Consider the following 26,969-nt stretch of genomic DNA (forward strand, 5'->3'; position numbering starts at 1 on the left):
GTTGAGCTATGGGTGCCGAGCCAACACCTTCATTGTTGTTACAATCTTTAGTAACATTCCCAAACTAAGGTTCACAAAAGTATAGCATTCGCAGAAATATTAAGAGATATTCTTCATTTTTTCATTGTAGGAACTTCTCAAAGTTTTCAAAGTGTTAGTATGCATTGTGAATTAAAGAGGGGAACACAGTTCAAATATTTCCCAAATGTGTCTGGCTACAGAGTCTTTCTGATGGAGCAAATAACTTATTAACATCTTGAATGATATTCATGGTCAGCATGGAAAGCTCTACATTTTTTATTTTTTTATTTTTTGAGACAGAGTCTCACTATGTTGCCCTCGGTACAGTGCCATAGCATCACAGCTCACAGCAATCTCATGCTCTTGGGCTTAAGAGATTCTCTTGCCTCAGCCTTCCGAGTAGCTGGGACTAAAGGTGCGTGCCAGAACACCTGGCTATTTGTTGTTGTTGTAGTAGCTGTCGTTGTTTGGTAGGCCCTGGCTAGGTTTGAACCCACTGGCTCTGGGATATGTGGCTGGCGCTCTAGCTGCTGAGCTACAGGTGCCGAGCCAAGCTCTACACTCTCTTGACTTAACTAAGATAAGAAATTTTATTTTCAGCACTGAATATATATGGATAGGTTGTCCCTAACATTTTTTCCCTAGGCAGATGTCAGAAATCATTTATTAAATATTCATTTATTACTCTTCAAGTCCCGTGAGGTTACAGGGCTTGTCAATGTGATGCAGTACCCAGTCTCCATTATGAAACTCAATGTCTAACACATTGCAGATGATCATATTTGTTGAATGAATATGATTTCACTTATAAATACATTAAAGTTTATTACATGCACAGAAATAGTCTAGAAAGAAATAAATTGCTCTTCTAATCAATCATGATTATTTCTGAAGACGAGGTCCCACTCCCACAAAGACACCTTATCTGGGCTTTGATATCCTACTCTGGGCCATCACAGACACCTCCCCACCACTACTCAAATATCCACCTTGCTTGGCCATGCCTTTAGAACTGAATAGACAAAGAAGGCTAAGCCAGCTGAACAATTTACCCATTTTTAAGTGCAGAGTGTGAGCTGGCATTAGTGTGACCAATGATCTCAGTCACCCTCAGATGAGAGGCTTTTCCAAGATGCAAGTGATAATACAAAATAGTAAGACTATCTCGGAATCTACATGGTAGTTTTTAAAGAAAATTAAACATACATCTACTATGTGACTCAGCAATTCCACTTCTAGGTAAAATTATCTAGGAGAAATAAAAATACATGTTCAAAAAATGGTTTATAAGAGAATGTTGTAGCATCTTTATCCATGATACCCCAAAACTGCACACAAACTGTTTATCAATAACAGAATGGATAAACAAACTAGCCGATTTACACAATGCATTATTACTCAGCAGAAAGAGAGGACAGCTGATGCACCTAACAACATGAATAAGTCTTAAAAATTACACTGAATGGAAGAAGCTAGATATAAAAATGTGGCTTGGCACCTGTAGCTCAAGCAGCTAAGGCGCCAGCCACATATGCCAGAGCTGGCGGGATTGAATTCAGCCCAGGCCTACTGAACAATGATAACTACAATCAAAAAATAGCCGGGCATTTTGGCAGGCGCCTGTAGTCCCAGCTACTTGGGAGGCTGAGGCAAGAGAATTGCTTAAGCCCAGGAGTTGGAGGTTGCTGGTGAGCTGTCATGTCACAGCATTCTACCCAGGGTGGCAGCTTGAGGCTCTGTCTCAAAATAAATAAATGAAAATGTACATATATGACTATCAGAAGTTCTAAAACAAGCAAAACTTAAATCAATTTGTGGTGAAAGAGTGACTACAGGTGAGAAAGTCACATGAGAACACAAGTAACAAACACGTTCTACATTCTGATGGGGTATACAATTAGGATCTGGATATCATACTGTATATAAATATAGCATGAAAGAAATTAAATAAAATTGATAGAGGTAAATGAGATATTTTTTCCTTAAAGAAAATGGTACATTCTTTTATTGTCAAGAACCCTTATTTATTTGAGTTTTAAAAAAAGCTCAAGTGAGAGAGAAGTATGCAAGAAAGATTGACTTTTTTAAAACAAAGAGTTAGTTTCCCTCTTTGTTTTGTCTGGGAAACACAACAAAGAATATGGTTTTGAGTGCGCATGTGAATAAACAAAACAATATCTCATGGCTACTCTTCAGACTGGCTTTTTATCTTTTATTTTGCAGTTTTTGGCCAGGGGCTGGGTTTGAACCTCCCACCTCTGGTATATGGGGCCAGCACCCTACTCCTTGAGTCACAGGAGCCACCCTGGCTTTTTATCTTCGTCAAAAAATCAGGTCCTGATGACAGGACTGAAAAGATGGAGCAGGGAGTAGAGAAGTAGTCTAAGTGTTTTGTTGTAGTGAATGATACACCACGTGGCCTTTACTGCTGAGAGTTTCCACAACAGCATGTTTTGGGGCAACACAACAGTTTGGAAGAAAAAAAGTTACAGAAAGGAACTGAAAAGTGAACAGCAAGACTATGTTAGATGAGAGTTTTTTCTCCTCCCACACCAGAGACCACAACATTCAAATCTGTAACAAACTGACCTCTACTTGACTCACACCCTAATTATAGAAATCAAAGACTATCAGGTCTTGAATTCGTCGTGCTTCTCCAGCACTCTACTTTTTACAACGATAGTATTCAGCACTCCTGAGTAACTTAGAGAAGCAGAAGTTTTCCAAGATGTTAATTTCACCATTTTTTTCTTAAATAAGGAAAAGTAAGTTTTGGCTACAATGAACCCTTTGGAGATTTTTAGAAAACCTTGAATATGTGCCTTAAATGTAAAAATATTAAATGTTCTTGATGGAAATATATCCATCTCTGCCTTTTGAAACAGATTTTACCCTGGTTCTTCATTCTTTCAACAAACATCTACTGAGTACCTACTGGTTATTTAAGTGTTTGGTTTCATCAAAGATTATTAAGACCCAGACTTTCTCCTCAGAAATTTAGCTTAAAAGGCAGATAGTCCTGACAAGAACTAGATTACAGAAGTATGTTCAAAAGATTGACTTCTGTGAGGAAGAGAGTGGTAGCAAAGAAGACGCTGAGGAACTCTTTCTGCCTTCTATTATAACAGATAATTTTCCTTCCTGATCATTCTGTGAAGAATCTAGGTCAGGGGCGTGCTCTAATGCTTGGTTTAAAACAGCTTTAACACCTAAGACCTAAGCCCAAGACTATTCCTCATGAAGGTGTTCAGTGAATTGCATAACTGAAGAGTGACCGCTACATGCCAAGCTTTGTTTTAAGAACTAGCAAAGAGAAAAAGGAACTATGAACCACTCCTTATCCCTATACAACTCAGACGGCTAGGCAGACAAATAGCTTTAAAAGTGATGCAATAAATTCTGTAAGAGAGGCAAAATCAGAATGCCAAGGGAGCAGAAGAGGAAGCCAAGGCTTCAAAGAGTCAGAAGATTATGCTAAGCAGGAAAGCCATTCAAACAAAGAAGTGATGCAAAGACATGGAACTGTGAATAAGCAAGGCAGGGAGTGGCAGGAAGAAACTAAGCTTGCTAACATACAGGTGCCACGTGTGAGGGTAGACAATAGGCCGAGAAGGAAGACAAGCTGGAAGAGTCAGTGGCAGGAACCAGCCTCAGGAGGGTCCACACCATCCTGAGGGATCTGCACACACATCCGTGTGTATGTGCACACATACAGAGACACAAAGAACATGGGATCAGACTTTAACAGCTGTTGATACTATGTTGGATGAAGTACATATGTGAGCTTTTGGCACTATTTTTGATATTCTGAAATTACTTAAAAGTAAACATTTAAAATAAGATAAAATAAAACAATCCTCATCCCAACATTCAACTTCTTTTTATTACTTACCCCGGAAGCTTTCTGTTACGTCCGTGACATCACAAACATCCAGTTGTGACCACTGGCTGAATTCAAAGGTGAAATTGTTATTAACTCGGCAGACATAAAACCCTGCATCTTTTATATGCACCGAGTTAAAAATAAGTTCTGACGTATTTCCGTATGGAATCTGTAAAAGAATCAATAAGAGAGTAAGTCTTATCAACATGGCTTATAAAATATGCTGTGAAAAGTCTATGATTTCAGTAGGAAGCCATGAAAGTATGCCTTTTTTCACAATTTGTAAAATATCTAGGAGTTAAAAAAATAAACAGTATTTTGAGTTACTTATAACTAAAGTATTAAAAAATTCACAATCTTTTATAAATCCATTAACCACAGCTAAGCTTTCCCCCCAAATCTTCCAAAAGCTCGCTAACAGAAAAACTCATCTGTCATTTAAGAAAGTTCAACCATTGAGTTTTAGAAGGATTTATAATCACATCTGTGAGTTAAGCAGCCACAATACAGGACAACCCCACAATGGTGTGTAGAAAATACAGAGAGGGAGACCTAGCTGTGACTCTCAGCTCTGACCAAATTAGCTGAGACTACACAGACAAGTAGTTATTTTTCTTTGAGATCTCACTTTATGATCTGTAAAATTCTCTAAAAGGATAAGAGGCCTCAACTAAATTTTTAAGATGTGGGCTGAGAAGAGCTATGGAAAGCTATCAGCAGTGGAGGTGAGAAGCCACTCACGGGATCCCAAACTCTTCCCTGGATTCCATCACCCCAGTAAGGTTTCTTTCACTTTTTTTGTTCCCAGCAATTTATCAGCTACACCCAAGTTTGGCACATTGCCAAGGGGGGCTTATCCAAGTGCCTCATTATATTACAATAAACTCTTTTGAAAGGACAGGTTGGGTATCACAAATCTAAAAACCCAAAACCAAAAATGACCCCAAATTTGAAACTTTTTGCATGCTGACATAGTGCTCAATGGAAATGCTCACTGAAGCACCTTTAATTTCGGATTTTTGGATTTGGGATGATAAACCAATAAATATATAATGCAAATAATCCAACATTTGAAAAAATCTGAAATCTAGAACACTTCTAGTCCTAGGCATTTCAGATAAGAATATTCAACCTGTATTTCAACTAGCATGCTCCAATCCCCAGCCAGCTGAAAACAACTCCCTCCCCTCTCAGCACCTACCCCAGAGCAGGCAGGGTGGGTCTGCTGAAGACGTGACACTGAGCTGACTGGCTGCATTTAGAGATGCTCAACAATCTTGTGTCTGTTCTCCTACTAGATCACTGACACATACTCTCTGTCTCCTCAAACCTTCAGCAATCCTCCTTCTCTCAGGCAATGACTTCAGATAAAAGTTATCTCCCTTCCCTGCCACCAAATCACAGGCCTACCCAAGTCTGTACCTATTTAGAGCTGCTCTCTTCCCTCCTGTTAAAATGGAAGATGCCTCTTCCTAACAAAGGCCACTGAGCTAATGATCTGTAGGGATCCACTTAGATTCACAGGGTTGGTATGAAGACTTCATTAAAGTGAAGACCTGAGATTCAACAGATGCAGAAAGAAATCTTCTCAGGCTTTCCTTATCTGACTAAACGCAGAAAGTTCTGGGTAACAAGGCTGCCATAAATTTCCTCTTGGGGCAACTTTTACTCCTAGAAAAGAGACCAAGAGTAAAACTACTCTAAGTCCCCTCTAGAGAGTGTATGGCCATGAAGAAAAGGAATCATTACTGGCACTTGTGCCAACAAACACTATCGCAAACTTTCCCATTTCCTCCTACTCTTCTAGAAAAGCCTTTGTCTTTCCAGAAAAAACCTATTTATTCTTCCCACAGAGGGTCCTCCCACACCTGCCTTTTCCCTACTGAGTTTCTGGTAAACTCCTGTATGCATATGAGTAAACTTTTTCTCCTGTTAATCTGGGTTTTGCTGGTTAATTCACAGGCTCTCTGGCACTGAACCTATGAGGCTGGAGGAAAGGCTTTTCTCCTCTCAAATTCCATCCTCTCTGACCTTGCTCTTACAATTGTTTCTCTCTTTGCTTTAACATCTATTTCTCTCTTTTACTATATTATTCTCAAAAACTAAATATACTCTAGTACCTTGTATCTTAAATAAACTAAAAAAAGTTTCTACTGAAGAAGCTGGATACCTCTTTCTTCTTGAAATACTCTCCTCTTTAGACTTCTCTTGGCTTTCCTCCTATCTCTCTGGAAGATTCCTTTTACTTATCTCTTTGCTGGCTCCTGCTCCACTACATAACTCTCAATTTTACCTCCCCAGATGCCCAAACTGCCTAGCTGATTCATCCAGATGTGTGCAAGAGCACTTCAAATTCAACATGTCCTAAAGTTAAACTTTTGACTTTTCTCCCTAAATCTGTTCCTCTTTAATTTTCAACGTGTCCCTGATGCTCAAGTGAAAAATGAAGGGTTTCCTCCTTTCTCCTCATGCTCACATCTAATCTGCTAGTTTGGTTAAACACACACCGAACCATGCCCTGTGATCCACCCCTACTGTCATCCCCTAGTCCACACTACTGCTATTTCTAGTCAGCACAAGTATTAGAGATAGCTGGTCTTACAGTTCTCTGCTTCTTTCAAGCAGCAAATTTGTGTTTTAAAAACATAAATCCTATCACATTACCTCCCTTGCTTAAAACCTTCAGTAGCTTCACATATTACATCACTACCCGGTTGGTTTTCCTCATTTATCTTCATTCCCAGAAATGACTGTATTTGTTTACTGTCTGTCTGTTTCCCCCCACTGGAGTGTGATGCTCTTGGCCTGGCGTAGGTACTGAGAGGTACTGAGACCTGGTGGTCACTGCTGCATCATCTGGCCTTAGAACGCCATCTGGCATAAAACAGCTGCTCAACCAAAACCTGTTAAATAAAACTCTCCTAAGATAGGCTTATGAACATGACAGTGGTTTGACAAAACTTGACTTGTTAAAGAGCTTTTTTTTTTAATTTTTAATTTTTATTAAATCATAACTGTGTACACGGAGGCATTTATGGGGTTCAGTGTACTGATTTGATATACAGTGTGAAATGCCTACATTGAACTGATTAACACATCCATGACAATTATAATCTTAACAGTTTTTAAACAGCTTTTTTTTTTTTTTTTTTTAGACAGGAGCCTCAAGCTGTCCCCCTGGGTAGAGTGCCATGGCATTACAGCTCACAGCAACCTCCAACTCCTGGGCTCAAGCGAGTCTCCTGCCTCCGCCTCCCAAGTAGCTGGGACCACAGGCGCCCGCCACAACGCCCGGCTATTTTTTGGTTGCAGCCATCATTGTTGTTTTGGCGGGTCCGGGCTGGGGATTCGAACCCGCCACCTTAGGTGTACGTGGCTGGCGCCTTAGCCGGTTGAGCTATAGGCGCCTAGCCTAAACAGCTTTTTAATCCATTCTAACTCTTCCAATCTAAGACTTACTCCCCAACCCCTACATTTCTACTTTTCTCCCATTAGGCCATATTTTACAAACAATGCACATAAATATAGCAGGTTTTCCCCATTATTTATCCTTCAAAAGGCATTTATTAAAATGAAACCAACTTTGCAATTGAGAAAATATGGTAAAGTACTTTTAGCTACTTTATCTCTCAAAAGCCTGGGCACAAAAAACATCCTGTTTACTCAATTCTCACAATCCCCTATGATAGGCATTCACGTGGCTAGTAAGCATATTCAGGGTTCCAACACAGACCTATCTGGTGCCAAAGCCTACATGCAATCATTTTACTACCTTCCACAGTTGTTTTGCCTTATACCTCAGCGTAAGAGACAGAAATAAAAAACTGTATAATACCAAAAAAAAAATGTATAGCAACACAAAATTTTTCTATGGCATGAGGTAATCCAATTAAAGGAAAAATCATAATCTGAAAACAGCTTTTTTATTTAGCTTTAGGTTTGCAAATGGAGACTCGGCATCAAGTCTATAAGGAAGCTGAATGTGAGGATGTGACCAACAGGTCATGACTAAATATGGACTTTTCACGTATAACCAAGGAGCAAAGAGGATGAAGGGAGAGGAACGAGGGAGTAGAGAAGAAAATCTCCCTGGAGCAAGATACAACACATCGCAGCTAGATCACTGAGAAACCCCAGTGGTAGGGTGGCTTGAGGAACTTTGAGAAGAGAATTCTAACATTTGATTGTAAATTACCTGTTGAGCGGTATAGGGATACAATTCTTCCACAAAAGGAGTGCCCCTCTCTGCCAACCTGAATTTTACTTCAGAATCTAGCACAATGACCACAGTCTTTTGACATAATACCATCATATGAAATTCTCAAGAAAATAATATGCCATTAGCTTTCCATGTAGCCTTGAAAATCTTTTAAAGATTTTGGTTGAGGCTGGGTGTGGTGGATCACGCCCGTAATCCCAGTACTCTGGGAGGCTAAGGTGGGTGGATTGCTTGAGCTCAGGAATTTGAGAACAGCCTGAGCAAGAGTGAGACTCTATTAAAAATGAAAAACTACTAAAAAAATGAAGGCAAGAGGATCGCTTGAATCTAAGAGTTTGATGTTGCTGTGAGCATAATGCCACAACACTCTACCCAGGGCAACAGAGTAAAACTGTCTTAAAAAAAAATAACAAGATTTTGGTTGGGATCTAATCTGTTGCAGAGTTTTGAATAGATATGTAAGAATGTACTGATGAGGTTTCATACTTGCTAACACTGTTGACCTATATAACTCCTATTTTCCACAATTTTAGAGTGAAGGACTGACTTCATTACTGTTTACAGTTTTTCTGGGAGACAATTTTGGAATCTCACTAAAATAATAATTATCAAATACTTCAGTAATAACTCATGTCTTTCATACTCTTAAATCAAAGTCTTAAAACCACATTTAGGACAATAATGTTAATTAATTTCCTATTATTCTCTATTCTTAGTATAGAAGAATTAAAAGGCATTAAAAATACCTCTTTGTTCATTTTGAACCATTGATATTGCACAAAAGGGTGTCCAGTTGCCCGGCAACACAGTTTCACAAACTGTCCAGCCAAGACTGCCTTTGATTCGGGGTTTACGGTGATTTTTATTCCTGAAAGAAAAAAATTAAATAAAGTAACAGAAGAGGGATTTTCCTTATTTATGTATCTAAAACCAAAACCTGAAATATTCTGGAAATGACCTGCATACTTATCATAAGTCACCCATTCACATCTCTTTCCCCAGGCTTTGTAAAATCATAAGGAAAAAACTTTCCCAGAAGACTTTAATCTACTTTGTTTCCCATGACTGAGGGAGAAAATTATTTATCATATTTCTTCAATTTTTAGAAACATTTTTTCCCACATCCTAACATTCTGAAATCAGGATGCACCACATAATAGATACCTGCCAGTTTGCAGGCAGAGCACTGATCTCAGTGTCAGTTCATGAGAACACTTGGTCTTAAATGTGCATATGGCTGGCTTCTGCTAAGTCAGGTGCACTATTAGTGATGGGGTGTTAAGCTGAAATGCCTGCTATGGTCTGCATATGTCTCTCCAAATTCATGTGCTGGAAACTTAATTCCCAATGCAACAAGTGTTAGAAGGTGGAGCCTAAAGGAGGTGCTTAGGTCATGAAGGTTTCACCCTCAAGAACAGATTAATGCCTCTATGAAAAGGGCTTGCCAAGTGGGTTCACTCTCTCCTGCCCTTCTGCCATGTGAGGAGGTAACATCTATCTCTCCTTGCCCATCCACTTAGTGCCATGTGAGGATGCAGCAAGAAGACCCTCATCAGATACCATGCCTTGATCTTGAACTTCCCAGCCTCTAGGCCTGTGAGAAATAAATAATTGTTCCTTATAAATTGCCCAGCCAGTGGCATTCTGTTATAGCTGCATGAAATAGACTACAGGGGTGCCATACAAAGATACATAGGGAAAATGCAAATTGTAGTTAAATATACTTTATGTACAAACTACTCAGTATAAAATTTTACAAAATATTTCTCTACATGTTCATATATAAACATAAAAATATGAAATATAACATAATATAAGACATAATAGAGTTTGTCAATTTTTCCTATGTTTGGCAACATTTGGGACACTCTAAGACAACGCCACTGAAATTGTCTTTAAGTTATGATTTCACACTGAAAGGAAAATTATTTTGGAAGCACAAAATCACAGAAACAGAGAAGCAGGATATAAATTTGATACCTGTATATAAACATTTCTCATTTGAGGAATAACTATCAATTATCAAAACCCAGAAAACTTTGAGAAGGAGCTTGGAAGAAACCGCTGGCGTCAATAATGGAGCCCCCTACCCTCTGACCCCCACCTCTCTCACCCTCGAGAAGCACACTGCCATGACATGAGGACACTCAAGCAGCCCTGTGGAAAAGCCCAACTGGTGAGAGAAAAAAGCCTCAGGCCTTGGGTGGTGCCTGTGGCTCAGTGAGTGGGGCGCTAGCCCCATATACCGAGGGTGGTAGGTTTGAACCCAGCCCTGGCCAAACTGCAACAACAAAAAAAATAGCCGGGCATTTTGGTGGGCGCTTCTAGTCCCAGCAATTCAGGAGGCTGAGGTCAGAGAATCACCTAAGCCTAAGAGCTAGAGGTTGCTGTGAGCTGTGATGCCACAGCACTCTACCAAGGGTGATAAAGTGAGACTCTGTCTCTTAAAAAAAAAAAAAAGTCTCAGGCCTTCTGTCAAAAGCCAGTGAGGAAATAGGTCACTTGACAACATCCATGTGAATGAGGCATCTGAGAAGACAACTTTCGAACCTCAGTCAAATCGCCAGCTGACTGCAGCCATGGCTGACAGCCTGACTGCTGCCTCAAGGGAGACCCTTGGCTAGGACCATCCAGCTAAGCCACTCATGAATTCCTACCCTTAGGAACCCTGTGAGATAAATGGTAGAAGTTTTAAACTTCTGGTAGGAGTGATTTTTATGCAGCAATAGACAACTAACATAAAAGAAGCCAAAGTTAGGAAATTTTGCATTTGCCAGGGTACATAAAACTGGGTTAATTAGCTTTCAGGAAGAAAGGAGAAAAAGGCACTAAAACTTACAAAACATTACTTCCTGGACCTACTTTTATTTTCTTATCTATCCTGGAAACAGTGTTTTTGTCTTCTACCACCCACTAATTCAAAGGAAAAAACAATATTACAAGAGATAGTGTAAATAACAGTAATCGTAATACATCAAAAGTATTGAACGTTCTAGAAAAACCAGGTATATAAGGTAAAATATGTATGTGAATTTCATAGTATAAAGATACTAAATAAAACCAAATTTCAAAATGAGTAAATATTTATTACATATATAGCATATTTGAGGGTCCAGAGAAACTCTAGAAAATCTTCAGTAAATACAGTAGAACCCCCTCAAAAATTAAGTAAAAACTCTGCCAAGGGAGAGCTTTCATATTCATTAGTCATTTATGTTGAGGCCAAGTCAGCACAGCATGAGTGAAGTTTTGTGACACAAGTCGGTAGGAAAGCTGGAAAACAGGATAAGCCCTCGCATTGGAGCTGCATCTCAATGGGCGTGTATTTACCATTCATCTGCCAGAAGAGCCTTACATCACAACTGTAAAATACAAAGATTCTGATGTTACAAAGTTTAGGTGTAAAAAGAGAAAAAAAGTTGTAAAAGTGGCAAAAGAGAACAAGTAATATGCCTGAAAAATAAAAGTTTTGGCTAATTGGCTTTAAATTTTGATGACTTATAATGATCTCAAACTTAACATGTCACAAGTCCCTTCTGACTAAAAATCTACTCTTCTGCCAGTCCCTGCAGTTTCCCTGTCTCATGGAAGGTAAACCAGTTTTGCAGTCTACCATCTGTCTAGTTACTCAGGACAAAACCCTTGAGGTCATCCTGGCATACGGCATCCTCCCTCCCTCATTCCTCATGTGGATTCTATCTGCCAGTCCTGTCAAGCTGCTCCATACCTCATCACTTTCAATGCCTTGATCTTAATCCAGGCCACCCATCAGCTCTGGAGTGAACTACTGTTATAACCTGCTAACTTGTCCCCTTGCTCCCAACCTGCAGTGTAGGAGATAAGATCCCTTTGCTCAAGACATGGCAGTTCGCCTCAATGTGCTCCTTCAGGAGATTGTTTCTGAGAAGCATTTCCTTGAGGATCTGAGCTTCTGTACTTGCCTATTGATGTGCAGGAATACGCAGAGTGACTCTCCCTAGGGGCTGTGGAGAAACAGCCCGAGGTGTAATCTAGAGGATGGACAGACCGGTCTTGGAGCATTGGGTTCTATTCTCTGTCTTCCTCCTTCATTAGCATTATAATGTGTAACTTCACTTTGGGCCAGCAAGAACCGACAGCCAGGCTCCAAAATGTTTTACTCTAAACAAAATCAATTGTATATGTGTTCCTCAGCCTTCACACTAAATTGTAATCTTAAATGGTTGCTTCCTAATGTTACTTGACTTCTTTGTATATGTGTTAAATTCTTACTGAATGTTGGAAAGTATATAAGATAATCAGTAAAGTTTAGCTGGGCCGCTGACCAGAGCGAGTCCCGGTCTCCCTTGAATATTCATTCTGTCTGCAGTTCTTTCCCCTGCGTCCCCATCAGAAGCTCCAAAGAACATAACACCGAGATCTGGCGCAGCGAGCAGGGTACCACGGCTGGACCGAGGACCTGTTTAAGTTGTTAGTGGAGCATCTGTTCAACTGACCTTGAGGTTAGTAAACCGGAACTTTCAGAATCCAAAGAGTTGCTGAGACTTGGAAATACTCAGGCTTTGGACAGGTAGAAAAAGGGATCTTATCTCCTACACTGCAGGCCAAATATCTTTTCAAAATTTAGATTAATTCATATCATTCTTGCAATTAAAACCCTCTGACACCTTCCCACTGTAGAGGCAGAGCTCGGAGGCACTCTGAGTTTGGTTCCAAATTAGCCCAATAAAGTGAGTCATACAATTTTTTGGTTTCTTGGTGCATATTGTCATATTTATACTATACTATAGTCTGTTAAGTGTATGATAGCACTTAATATGTCTGAAAAAAATCAATGCACATACCTTACTTTTAAAATATTTTATTGTTAAAAATGCTAATGATCATCTGCCTTCAATGAGTTATAATCATTTTGCTAGTGAAGGGTCTTGCTTCAATGTCGATGGCTGCTGACTGATCAGGGTGGCAGTTACTAAAGGGTGGGATGACCATTGCAATTTCTTAAAATAAGACAACAATGAAGTTTACCACATCAATTGACTCTCTCTTTCATGAAAGATTTCTCTGTAGCATGCAATGCTGTTTGACAGCATTTTATCAATACAAGAATGTCTTTCAAAATTGGAGTCAATCTTCTCAAACTCTGCCATTGCTATATCACTAAGTTTATGGAATATTCTAAACCCTTTGTTGTCATTTCAACAATGTTCAGAGCATCTTCATAAGGAGCCGATTCCATCTCAAGGTAACACTTTCTTTGCTCATCCATAAGCAACTCTTCATCCATTCAAAGTTTGGTCATGAGAGTACAGCAATTCAGTCACATCTTCAGGCTCCACTTCTAATTCTAGTTCTCTGGCCATTTCTCCTATATCTGTAATGACTTCCTCCATTGAAGTCTTAAACTGCCTGAAGATATCCAGGAGGAATGGAATTAACTTCTTTCAAACTTCTGTTAATACTGATATTTTGACCTCCTCCCATAAATCACAAATGTTCTTTTTTTTTTTTTTTTTTTTGAGACGGAGCCTCAAGCTATCCCCCTGGGTAGAGTGCCATGGCATCGCGCTCACAGCAACCTCCAACTCCTGGGCTCAAGCGAGTCTCCTGCCTCTGCCTCCCAAGTAGCTGGGACCACAGGCGCCCGCCACAACGCCTGGCCATTTTTTGGTTGCAGCCATCATTGTTGTTTGGCGGGCCCGGGCTGGGGATTCGAACCCGCCACCTTAGGTGTACGTGGCTGGCGCCTTAGCCGCTTGAGCCACAGGCGCCGAGCCCACAAATGTTCTTAATGGCATCTAAATGGTGCCTCCTTTCCAGAAGGTTTTCAGTACGTTTACCCAGATCCATTAAAGTAATCACTATCTATGGGCTTTAAAATGTATTTCTTTTAAAAAAAAATTTTTTTTTGGAGACAGAGCCTCAAGCTGTCACCCTGGGTAGAGTGCTATGGCATCACAGCTCACAGCAACCTCCAACTCCTGGGCTCAGTGATTCTCCTGCCTCTACCTCCCAAGTAGCTGGGACTGCAGCCACCTGCCACAACGTCTGGCTGTTTTTTGGTTGCAGTCATTATTGTTGTTTGGCAGGTCCAGGCTGGATTCAAATCCACCATCTCCAGGTGTATGTGGCTGGCACCTTAGGCGCTTGAGCCACAAGGACTGAGTCTAAAATGTATTTCTTTTTTTTTTAAATTTAATTTATTTTTTTAGGCCAGGGCTGGGTTTGAACCTGCCACCTCTGGCATATGGGGCCAGTGCCCTACCCTTTTGAGCCATAGACACTGCCCTGTATTTCTTAATACAACTTGAAAGTTAATCTTGTACCATGATACTTCTCATAAATTAATCAGGGCAAATATTCTCTGCCATCATATACAGAGGTAAGAATGATGGAAACGAAAAGGATTTTTTTCCCCTCGAGTGTCTTACAAAGAAATAAATGAATTCTGAAAGGGGACCATACGAAGAGGTTCTAAACGGTATCCTTTCTTTGTGTGAGGTATAAGGCTAAATGATTGTTAGTGTACATTCAAACTCACAGTTCCTAAGTCTGTCCTGTATCATCTTTAGGAGTCTAATCTTCAATCAGTAAAAAAAATATATAATACATATGTGTTACATACATTTATTATTTATGGCTTCAAATACTGAGAACTGAAAGGCAAAATGTGATTTGGAAATCTCCCTTGGTGAGTAGTAAAGAAAAGAAGTCACGATACCTCCCATGTTTTAACCACACATTTCCTTCCTCCCACACAACACTCTGCACAGGGACCCATGGTCAGCCCTTAGCCACCCTACAGTGCAGCGCCCACTAGTCAGGAGGTACCGAACAAAGGTAAGAAAAAAATATGGCATGGTGCTATGTAGGAAGTATCAAGGCATACAAATGAAAGTTCTATTTTAAATGATGAATGCACAGCTTCCTGGCAAACAAGCATATTTTTCAGATAACATCTGCAAAGAAGTCAGAGAGGTTACTTGATTTCCTGTAAGCCTGGGAGAATGCGATTAGGTATGATGGAACTAAGGATTGTGCTTTCAACACACACACACACACACACACACACACACACATATATATACATAGATAAACAAACACATGGTAGAAATAAAACAAAATTTAAAACCTCGCTGGAATTACAAAAAAGATAAATTAGAATAATTCTTGAATAATAATTAATAATTCTTCTTTAAGTTATTCTCTCTCACAATGCAGTTAAATACAGGGTAGCCATAAAGTTCACATGCAATTTAAAATAGTGTGCAATTTTAAACTGCACACAAACTTTATGGACACCATGTATTGATGCAATTTACAAACACCTTTTCCAGAAACACACCTAGTGCATACACTGAAGTGAATCTGCTTTAGGAGGCCATTAACCAAATTTTGTTTTTATCAGCTTCCCACTGGTTACTCTGAAATTTTCTAAGCTATTACTGAAAAGTACCTATGTGCCCCACAGTGTGCCAGAATAAATACCATTCCTCTTCCTCCAACAATCTCCTCTATTACACAACCAAAGAATGTCCACATATGCTCCTGCTACACCATTACACAAACTCAATTTATATTGTTATCTACTGTGGCTCCCACATCACATCCCTCATCCTGCTGCACTGCCGGAGATGCCCTGAACTCTCCACCAGCAGCACATTCTTTCAAGACTCACTTGCCACCCCTTTCTCTACTTCTTTATTCTCGTTTCCATCCCCCTCCCCCATACCATCTAAGTCTCTCTTCACTTCTGATATTTTCCTTTCAAGGAATAATAAATAACCTCCTGATGGTCATGAAATAAGTCTAAGGTGAGTGTAAAATAAGATACAGTATTTGAATACTTTTTAACTTAACAGGAAGAAAAAAATTGAGTCCACAGGTCAAACAGGCAACTGAGGCAACACTATAACTAAGTGTCTCAAATAACCTGGAAATGTCCCAGCATCGGGCAAATGGCATTGAGTTCAGGTCAGGGACTGCAGGCCTGGTTTTTAATCCTACCTTTGTAAATATTTAACCATGACTTTAGTCAAATGATAGAAATCTTATTTTGCATATAAATGTTTTCTGGTAAAATTAAAAAGTTCATAATAGTACTGTTCTGTCTCTTCACAGAATTGTGAGATAAAATGTGAAGTAAAGGTATTTTAGAAACTAAAGAATAATATTCAATAATCCTTGTACTTATTTTAGAGACAATAAAAATAATTTAAGAAACTGGTATCAGAAATAACACTGAGTATGCTACAAGAGAATTGAGGAAAAAAAAAGAAAAGAATAAAGGTCTAAAAAATCATTGCAGACCTCTGGTTGAAAACAGTTTCAGCACACTCATTCCATCCCCCCTCTCTGATTCCTTTGGAGATGACCAAAGGTATAAAAACAAGGAAACAATTTATTAGTGCTGGGAAATGGGGATGAATGCCATGCTCTTTTCACTAACATAGTTCAAGCAAGGCCAAACTGAGGGCCAACCCATGTGCAGTGGAAAAGCCCAATGAGAGAAAGCAGAAGGGGGTAACCTCAAGCCCATGAGGCTCCTTCAGAAAACTTACTAGGTATCAGAGCCCAGAAAGAGCAAGATCTCAGGGTGAGTTTACACTCACCTTAGACTTCATGCTGAGTCTTAGACTCTATGACCAGGAGGCAGCCCCCCATCAAGCTGCCTCCTCATCACAGAAATTCTCAGTTAGAGATGGGGGAACATTGCCCTGGCTACTTCTGGGCTTCCAAAACAAACATGAAAGAAACTTAGTTTCTCAAAAAACAGAGAAACTCCATATTATAATTATCTCTTACAGTTATCTTTGACTACTGGTTAACAAACACCTGGAACTAAATATGGCAAAATAAGACTGTTTCTCCTTTAATTAAAATAAATCTAAAGTTTCTCCTTCTCCCTGAATTTAGACCCAAAAGGCCTGTTCAGAGGTTTATAGCATAATCTAAACCAGACTTCTCTCTGTAAGGACAAGCAAAGAAAAATCATCAGACTTCCTATAGAAAAAAATTTAATGTCCTCCTAGGGAATAGCCTCATTGCAAAAAAGAGAAAGAACATAAGAATAGTTCTATTTTATGTTTTCACTATTTTTTTCTTTTTGAGACAGAGTCTCGCTTTGTCACCCTGGGTAGAGTGCTGTGGTGTCATAGCTCTTAGCAACCTCAAACTCTTGGGCTCAAGCCATCCTCTTGCCTCAGCCTCCCCAGTACCTGGGACTACAGGCACCCACCACAACACCTGGCTAGTTTTTCTTTATATTTTCACTAAGATCCAAGAAGACAGCCTAAAGGAAAAACTGGAGATCAGATAAATTCATTTTATCTATACTTTTTATGACTGTCCTACCTAGATATGATCATTTACATTTGTTTCCTCTACTAAACTATGACCTTTCAACAGGGAGAACTATTGTTTTATTTATCTTTGAATTCATAGTACCACAAAAGTTTACTGATGAATGAGCAAAATCATCAATTAAATTGATTCTACCAGAGCTTACATTCTTAATTTGAGTTTTTATTCTCAATCAATTCTTCTCTATGATTCTTTTTTTTTTTTTTTTTTTTTGGCCGGGGCTGGGTTTCAACATGCCATCTCTGGCATAGGGGGCCAGCACGCAACCCTTTCGAGCCACAGGAGTCACCCCTTCTCTATAATTCCTATATTTTCTTATTCTAATGTCTATAGAGTAAAATTTATTTATTTATTTTTATTGTGGATTATCATAAGGGTACATATGATTAGGTTACATTATTTGCATTTGTAAGGTAAAGTCCTAGTTGTAGTTGAGTCCTTCACCCAGGATGGATGCCCAATACCTCTAATGCTCTATCTGACACCTTTCCCCCATCTTGAATCTAATTATGTTTTTCTCTCATTTGGGCCTATAGTTGTTCATCTACTAGTTTCAAATTAGTATTGAGTACATGGGATGCTTGCTTTTCCATTCTCGAGATACTTATTAAGGAGAATGTTCTTTGACTCCATCCAAGTAAATACAAAAGATGGAAAGTCTGTATCTTTTTTATGGTTGAATAGTATTCCATGGTATACATATGCCACACTTTACTAATCCATTCATGGGTTGATGGGCACTTGGGTTGTTTCCACATCTTTGCTATTGTGAATTGAGTTGCTATAAACATTTGAATGCAAATATCCTTAAGATAAAATGTTTTTTTTTCTTCTGGGTAGATAGCTAGTAATGGAGTTGTGGGATCAAAGGGAAGGTCTACTGGTAGCTCTTTGAGGAGTCTCCATACTTCTTTCCAAAAAGGCTGTACTAGTTTGCAATCCCACCAACAGAGTATAAGTGTTCCCTTCTCTTGGTGCCCACACCAGCATCTGCAGCTTTGGGACTCTGAAACTAGACCTATACTTCTTACCACTTACAAAAATTAACTAATGCTGGATGAAAGATTTAAACCTAAGATACAAAGCAATAAATCTCCAGAACAAAGTGTGGGAAAAACTCTAAGCAATATTAGTCTAGGGAAAGTTTTACAAAGACTTCATTGCTAATTACAACAACAACCAAAATAAATAAATGGGACCTGATCAAGCTAAAAAGCTTCTGCACAGCTAAGGACTCAATCAACAAAGCAAATGGACAGCCTTCAGAATGGGAGAAGATATTTGCATGCTATGATCTGACAAAGGTCTAAAAACCAGAATCTACAAAGAACTAAAGCAAATCAACAACAACAACAAAAATAGCAATCAACCCCATTAATCACTGGGCAAGAGACAGGAACAGAAAACTTCTCCCATGAAGACAGATAAGTGGCCAACAAATACATGAAAATATGCTCATCATCCCTAATCATCAGAGAAATGAAAATCAAAACTACCTTGAGATATCACCTAACTCCTAGGAGAACAGTCCACATCATACAGAGTAAATTTTAAATTATCCATAGTAATATGCAAGTAGTATGTTAATAGTAAATTACTTCTTAGAATATTTAGTTTGACTGGACCCAAAATATTTCTTCTTATATTAATAATATTCAAGTAATAACCAATTCCTAGGGATACTATATAGCTAATATGACATAAAACTCCATAGAAACAGTGTATAAGTAGTAATATATAAACTGCTTTCATTTTCCTATTCTTCCTTTAAATGCAAAAAAGTCCAATGGAATAATCTTGAATAAGCCTGTGAGGCAAAGATCTGAATGATCTGTATAAGGGAACATTGATAGGAAAGTGTTAATCTCATTTGGAGAAAACCACAAAGAGCAAAAATGGATTTTTCTCTCTTTTTTTTTTTTTTTGAGACAGAGTCTCACTATGTCGCCCTTGGTAGAGTGCCATGGCGTAACACAGCTCACAGTAACCTCAAACTCTTGGGCATAAGCAATTCTCTTGCCTTAGCCTCCCAAGTAGCTGGCACTACAGGTGTCCACCACAACGCCCAACTATTTTTTGGTTGTAGTTGTCATTGTTGTTTGGCAGGCCCAGGCTGGATTCGAACCCACCAGCTCAGGTGTATGTGGCTGGCACCATAGCCCCTGAGCTACAAGCACTGAACCAAAAACGGATTTTCCAAAGGAAGAGGCTCAGTGCCTGTGGCTCAAGTGGCTAAGGCGCTAGGCACATATACCTGAGCTGGCAGGTTTGAATCCAGCCCAGCCCACCAACCAACAATGACAGTTGTAACCAAAAAATAGCTGGACGTTCGTTGTCGTGGGTATCTGTAGTCCTAGCAACTTGGGAGGCGGAGGCAGGAGAACTGCTTGAGCCAGGAGTTGGAGGTTGCTATGAGCTGTAATGCCACGGCACTCTACCCAGGGCAATAGCTTGAGGCTGTCTCAAAAAAGCAAACAAACAAACAAACAAAAAAAAACAAAGGAAGATTATTGATATTTATTAGGGTAGCACTTTATTAGTTACTGGCTTGTCAAAAATAAAAATATAAAATACTGAACTATTTAAAAATTTTAGGCAGACTGTTACATATAAACACATGGCTCAATTTTAGTCAAACACATTTTCATATAAGGAAAACTTAAAAAAATCCCAACGCCTAGATTTCAGGCCAGTGATCACACCACAAATAATGATGGATATGAGTTCCCCATCACTATCTAGAGGCACTTCAACACAACATTATTTCATGTTACTTCTACAACTCTGTTAATAGACTTGGCAACCCATAGTCAGAGAAATTAAGTGCAAATATTGAAAAAGACAGTAAGATATAAATGTTATGTTTACTTTCCAGAGAGGTTTCTTAAGTTTTTAGGAGCCTTGATATTCTATAAAGTATGACAACTAAGTAGCTAACTTAGTGCCCTGGACTAGTGGAGTTCAATTGTCATAATTTCTGGGTGCTAGGAGAGGCACTGGGATATAAACATTAATAAGTACTACCTTACAAAGTTTACTGTTTAGTGACAGACAGCAGTTAAGTCATGGGGGTTGGGCTGCATCAGCAGCTACTTATTCCTACCTTGTACCTCGTGGTAGAGAAAGGCGCTAGGAAAGGAAGTCAAGCATTTAATACAATGTGTGTCACAAGGGTCATTTACAGAAGCCTATTTTGCCATCAACATTAAGCCTGCAAAGCAGGGAATGACTTGGGAATCCAAGATTTCTTGCCCATAATCCAAGGCCCTTTCCATTTGTAGATTTTTTTGGTTACCTCCTTAGTATCTATGGCTTCCTTTTTCCTTCCAACAGGTCCAATTTTTAAATGTTTAATTTTTTTTTTTTTTATTTTTAAGAGATGGGACCCCACTCTGTCACCCAGGCTGGAGTACAGTGGCATAATCATAGCTCACTGCAGCCTCAAACTCCTGAGCTCAGGAGTGATTCTCCTACCTTAGTCTGCACAGTAGCTATCGGCATAGGGACTACTGGCACAGGCCACTACCTCCAGTTAATAAAAAAAATAAAAATAACTTTTTTAAGAGACAGAATGTCATCTCACTACGTTTCCCAGGCTAGTCTTAAAACTCCTGGCCTTAAGTGATCTCCTACCTTAGCCTCCCAAGTTGCTAGGATCACAGGTGTGAGCCATTGCACCTGGTCTGACAGGTCTGATTTTACTTGGTGATCCATGCGGTTCCAGGAAAGGTGACTCAACCCAACTCCACACCTGACTTTATTCCGGGCAAGTCAGCACATTCCATCTCCTTGGCCACAGTGACAGGTTTAGGGACAGGCATGTGACCAAAACTAGTTAACAAAAGTGAAACTTCCGGGTTTTACTGGGAGGAGGATGAATGAACCCGGGAAGAGCTAGCAGACATCTTGGACTACCTGGGGAGTTAAGTCTTTAGAAGGAAGCCAATATCAACAAAAAAGGAAGCGTAAGGACATAAACACACCCAACTCCTTGGAAGTAGGACACCCTGCCTCTTGAGGCCGAACCTGCTTATAGACTTGTAAATTAGAAGAAGAAATATATTCCTTTTATTATGGCAATTTGAGTTGGGGTTTCTGGTACATATAACTGACAGCACACCACAGTACCATGTATCTGGAATTCCCCAGCCCCAGAACTAACAAACTAAAAAGATCTAAATTATAGTTTTAAATTCTTCATGTTAACTTAAAAATATACTGTAACTATACTGGCTATAGAAATGGCAAACATCAAACCACATAAAATAGAGAGCATCTGGTCCTTAGTCTGTGGTCCTTCCAAGCCTGACCAGCCTCTTTGGCCAAACAGACCTCTTGGAAAGGAGGCCTGCAGTGCTGCTACCATCAGGCAACTCTGATGGCAAGTCCATCCTTCCCAACACCACTGAAGTTATGGAGACAAGGGAATGTTTCCTATTTCTCATTTGGCCTGGGAAGTGAGAAGCCTTAGTCAAAATTGGTATATTCAGGAAAAACTCACATGGTTGAGTTAATCAACATCACCATCATGTCAACAAAAAATTTAAGTGATAAACATTGTCATACTTGCTTTATCTCGTCCATAGACATACATATATAAATATGTTCCTCTTTTTGGCTACACTATTCCAATGTATGTTATAGAAATCTTAGCCTAAATATTTTAACACGTACCTCCTTGGAATAAAGGACATTCATCTACAGAACTACAATATCATTACTATTATATCTTAATATCAAAGATGTAGGTTATATTCAAATTTTCCCAACTGTCTCAAAAATACCTCTGATAGTTAGCTTTCTGGACCATAATCCAATTGGTATTCACATATTCTATTTGCTTTTTATGTCTTTAGCCTCAGCCTGGGAAAGAAAACAAGGCTTTATACGTATATAGCTTTCAAAAATATTCAACACTTTTTGCCTGATCAACTGAGATATTTTAAGTCTGACTCCTTAACCTCCTGGAGAAGATTCCTAAGAGAAAAACCTACCTGGGGGGCTGAGAAGCTGAAGAACCTCAGTGTGTTCCATAGCCTGTAAGAAGTCACTCAGTTCCGTGACCGTACAGCCTTTTTCACCCATTAGCTTCAGTAAACACAGGCTTGGGCTTCCTTCAGGCTCCAATACCTTGAGAGAACATTGCTCCAGGTCCAGGCAGCTGAAAGCAATAGATTTAACATAAGTCAACAACTTTCTTCAACATAACAGGCCTGCTACAAATCTGGGCTGTGGTAGTGCCGCAGGGAGCAAATCACAAATTGGTGAACTGTAAGGAACTCTACATTATGTACACTCACGTTCTTTCTTCCTACTTCCCATTACAGGGGATTCCTCTTTATTTCTTTTCCCTACTCAGCTCCCATGATTATTAAATCAGAAGAATGAAAGAGAAACCTTGAAACAGGATATGAGAGAAATTTAGCCTTAATATTGAGGAAAAATTCTGTCTTTAATTTGGTAACGAGTGATAAGAAGGCCAAATTTCTTTACTTCTAAGAGGATGAAGTGCAAACTGACCCAAGTACCATGAACCCATTAAAAAACCTTGAGGCAGAGCCATAGGTCTTTATGACACTGACAAATGAAAGAATTAACTTACAAAACAGTGTGCATAGTACACCACTATGTGTGTTAATGAGGTAGGTTGTCCATGTATGTATTCATATGAAAAAGGAAGATACAGAACAGTATGTGTTCTTTACGCTACTATTTTTATAACCAAGAACATGTGTGTGTGTTTACGTACTCAGAGTAAGAAAGAGGAAAACTAGGGAAGTAGAGTTCACAGCTCAATGATTTTTTACTATAAACTCTTTTGTACTGTTCATTTTTTTACTATGTACATTGATTTTTCAATAGTTTTTAAAAAGTAAATTTAAAAAGAGAATCAATAATACTGACATTCTAAGTACCTAGAAATACCCTATGGAAGTGACAGGCAAACATTGGTCTGTGGGCCAAATGTGTTAAGCCATCTGATTCTCGTAAATAAAGTTTTACTGGAGCACAGCTATGTTCATTTACATATGTCTGTGGTTACTTTCCTGTTACAACAGCACAGTTGAACAGTTGTCCTCCAAACTCAAAAATATTTACTATTTGGCTCTTTACAGAAATATTTTGCTAACCCCTGCTTTAAAGTATCTTTCCATCTTGTCTTACTGCCCTTTTGATAGACCACTTCTCTTTTTAGCACCAGTATTTAATATACATATACAATTTCCTTCTTTGTGTTACTGTGTGCACTAGCAGTATAAAAAGGACAGACAGGTTAAGATCATATTTATAGAAGGCCATAAATAATGGGACTTCAATAATTTTACAGACAGGAAAAGTACAAGTACAAAACATTCAAAGGGGGAAAAAAGTAAAAATCCAACAATCAAACAAAACCAAAAACCTTCCCAAAGAAACATAACCAACAACAATGGTCAACCAAGCATTTAGATAATCTTTGTAATAGCTACAGAATCCGCAGCTCACCCACCTTTGCACCTCACCCATCTTCATGCATCCTGCTCCCTTCTCTACTCATTTGAATTACTGCTGCGATATAAACTCGTAGCTTCTCTATGAGATCCTCCCAGGCCATACCAGTCCACCAAACACACTTTAGACACAGTCTCCATTCTACCTGGGATTATTTTATAAAAAAGGGGCTGGCAAATTGTTTCTCTAAAGGATCAGAGAGTGCATATTTTAGGCATTACATGCCAAATAGTCATTGCCACATATTCTTCTTTGTGGTTTTTTGTTTTGTTTTACACGTTTTTAAATACAAACCAGCCTTAGCTCATGGGCAGAACAAAAACAGGTAGCACCTGGATGTGGCCCTCTGGCAGTTTGTTTCATCTGACATAATCTGTCTTAAAATTGTGAACTTTTCTTCAGGAGTATGTCTTCTCTATCCTATAGTAAACTTGAAAATAGAAATCTCATCTAATACATATTTAAATACTTCAATATCTAAAATTCTGTCTTGCCCATATTATAATTCACAAATGAATGATTAGTGAATGAATTTTAATCATAATTTTAAAAGTTAGAAAAAAATAAAAAGGTTGGAAGCCTGGGTGGGAGAAGGGGTCAAACATAATAGTGCCCCAACCTGTGGCAGAACCAAGGTCAACAAGCTTTCTTATTAAATGAAATTCTCCTGATCCTCATTTATTTTGATCAGTATTAAAATGCTGCCATAACACTTACACTGTCACCCAAGATTTATAATTCTGTGATAATGTTAATTACCTTACATGGAAAAAATGTATTCAACTAAATTAATTTCAATAGTAATATTCTCTACCTCAAGGGGTTGTTAGAATTAAATTAGATAATCCATGTAAGAAGTGCTCAGCACAGTGCCTGGTAAGTAATAAAAACTCAGTAAAGGTTAGTTCTTATTATGCAATAAAAATATGGAGATATTAAAAGAATACCAAGGTTGATTTATTAACTATGCTTAATCTGAAACTATTTTAATTTTCCTTTAAATTTTTTTTTATCTATTATTTTGGTAACAGATAATGTTTCCCAAGGCCTCCTGGGGTCATTATGTCTATTATGTATTCTTTTCTAAGTATCCTAAATTTCTTTTATATTCAATATGTTATTCTTGTTAAATGTGAATCATCAAAGTACAGATCAACCATTCCCAAATTCTGGCCTGTAGACAGTGGCACCATAATCTGAAGTTCATAGTAAATGACAGAAACAAGGGCAATCCCCCCCAATTCTTTCCTATTTTTAAATGTTAAAGTGTCCCTTCTTTTATGAAATAATGCTGACCAAAATAGCAGCAAAAATAAAAAGATGATGCCTATTGATCCCATTTTGTATAATTTCTCTTACAAAATTTTCTGAAATGTTAGGCCAGGAAACTACATTGGAATTCCTTATAATTCCTATTATGAGGAATACTAATTTTGCAAATAATTAGAATCTGAGATTTATAAAAATAAGGATACATGCTAAACATATTTGCTCATGATTCAGAAGTTTACCATGATATTAAGAAGCCAGCTCATCAAATGAGACCAAGTGATGCTTTAATTAATGTTTATACTGTATAGAGAAAACAAAAGACATTTTGACTTTTCCCCCAAAGAACAAAGATCAAATTGCAGTAGTTGATTTCTCTTCCAATACAAGAGGCACAGGAGAAAAACAAGATTCTGAATCTCCTTTTCATTTTTACTGATCATTTTACTGATTTTTCCACACAGGGTGCTGGCTTTCGGCTAAGATGATGCTTACACAAACCCAACTTTTCTTTATTTCCTTTTTTAGTTACATTCCTGTAAGAGTATGCTTTGAAGTGGTTTCTACAAGCCCTAATTTGAAATTTTTGATTTAATTAAAAAACTGCTTTATCATTGAGACAAATGGACTTTGCTTCAAAAAAATCTATTTTTACTTTTTAAAATATATAATCCAACAGAACATATCACACACCCTTCCATGTACAGACCTGGTTTGGGGTTCTTTTGCTTCTCCTCTTCACACTTAATGTTAGCCAAAAGGCTGAGAAGCAATACTTTGTTTCTCCTCTTAATTAAGTTTACCTTTTGGAATTGTGATTCATTAAATCAATATATTTACAATCACTTAAAATGAGCCAACCATTTTTTTCTGGGTGTTAAGGGTTACAGCAGCAAACAAAATCCCCTATCCTCCTGGATTCTTCCTACTCTAGGACAGGGATAGTCACATAAACACACACAGATGTGTGTGTCTACACATCCAATGGTTATAAGTGTTTTGGAGAAAACTAAGGTGAAGCAGGAGGACAGGTGTTGCTGAGCAGATGTAGGGGGTAATTTTAAATATTATGATGGGAGAAGAGCTCATTGAGAAGGTGAATTTTATGCAAACTCTTGAAAAGGTGAAGCAGCAAGTCATGTGGTTGAGACCAACACCATCTCAGCCTAAGTAAACAATGAGTTTAAAGACCCTACTGTGTTCAAGGGAAAGCAAGAAAGCAAGTGTGACCAGGGTAGAGAGAGGGTGGGAGGGAGAGAAGATTAAGAAATCAGGACCAAAAGTTAACTGGTAGCTACAGGGTGTTTTTAATCTGAGATGGAAAAGCTAATGGAGGGTTTTGAGCAGAGGAAGAACAGATTTGATTCAATGTTTTAAAAGCATCACTTATATTGCTATAATGAGAACAGACTGGGGGTGGGGGAAGCAAAAAGGGAAAAGTTAAGTGGGTACTGGGACAATCCAAGTAAGGGGCAATGGTGGCCTGGCCCAGTGTGGAACCAGTGGAGCTGGATTCTAGATGTACAGTAAAGGGCTGGCAGGCAGGATTTGCTGACAACAATGATGTGGGGTATTAAATTAGAGTCAGGAATGACTCTGACCTTTTTTTTTTTTTTTTTTTTTTTGAGACAGAGCCTTAAGCTGTCCTCCTGGGTAGAGTGCCGTAGCATCACAGCTCACAGCAACCTCCAACTCCTGGGCTCAAGCGAGTCTCCTGCCTCAGCCTCCCAAGTAGCTGGGACC

The 26,969-nt window shown here is 38.7% G+C and overlaps 1 protein-coding gene across 1 annotated transcript in view; it reads right to left on the reverse strand.

Annotated features, from left to right (window-relative positions):
• MALT1 (MALT1 paracaspase) overlaps positions 1-26,969 on the reverse strand; it is a 70,092-nt gene that overhangs the window by 38,489 nt on the left and 4,634 nt on the right. Inside the window, exons 2-4 of the mRNA XM_003788472.3 lie at positions 22,460-22,626; positions 8,870-8,991; positions 3,914-4,073 (exon numbers count right to left, since the gene is read on the reverse strand). Of these exons, the coding sequence (XP_003788520.1) occupies positions 3,914-4,073; positions 8,870-8,991; positions 22,460-22,626 (449 nt within the window). The remainder of the gene's footprint in view (positions 1-3,913; positions 4,074-8,869; positions 8,992-22,459; positions 22,627-26,969) is intronic.

The sequence above is a fragment of the Otolemur garnettii genome, unplaced genomic scaffold (assembly GCF_000181295.1).
Source record: "Otolemur garnettii isolate 467f Iridium unplaced genomic scaffold, OtoGar3 scaffold00027, whole genome shotgun sequence".
NCBI lineage: Eukaryota > Metazoa > Chordata > Mammalia > Primates > Galagidae > Otolemur > Otolemur garnettii.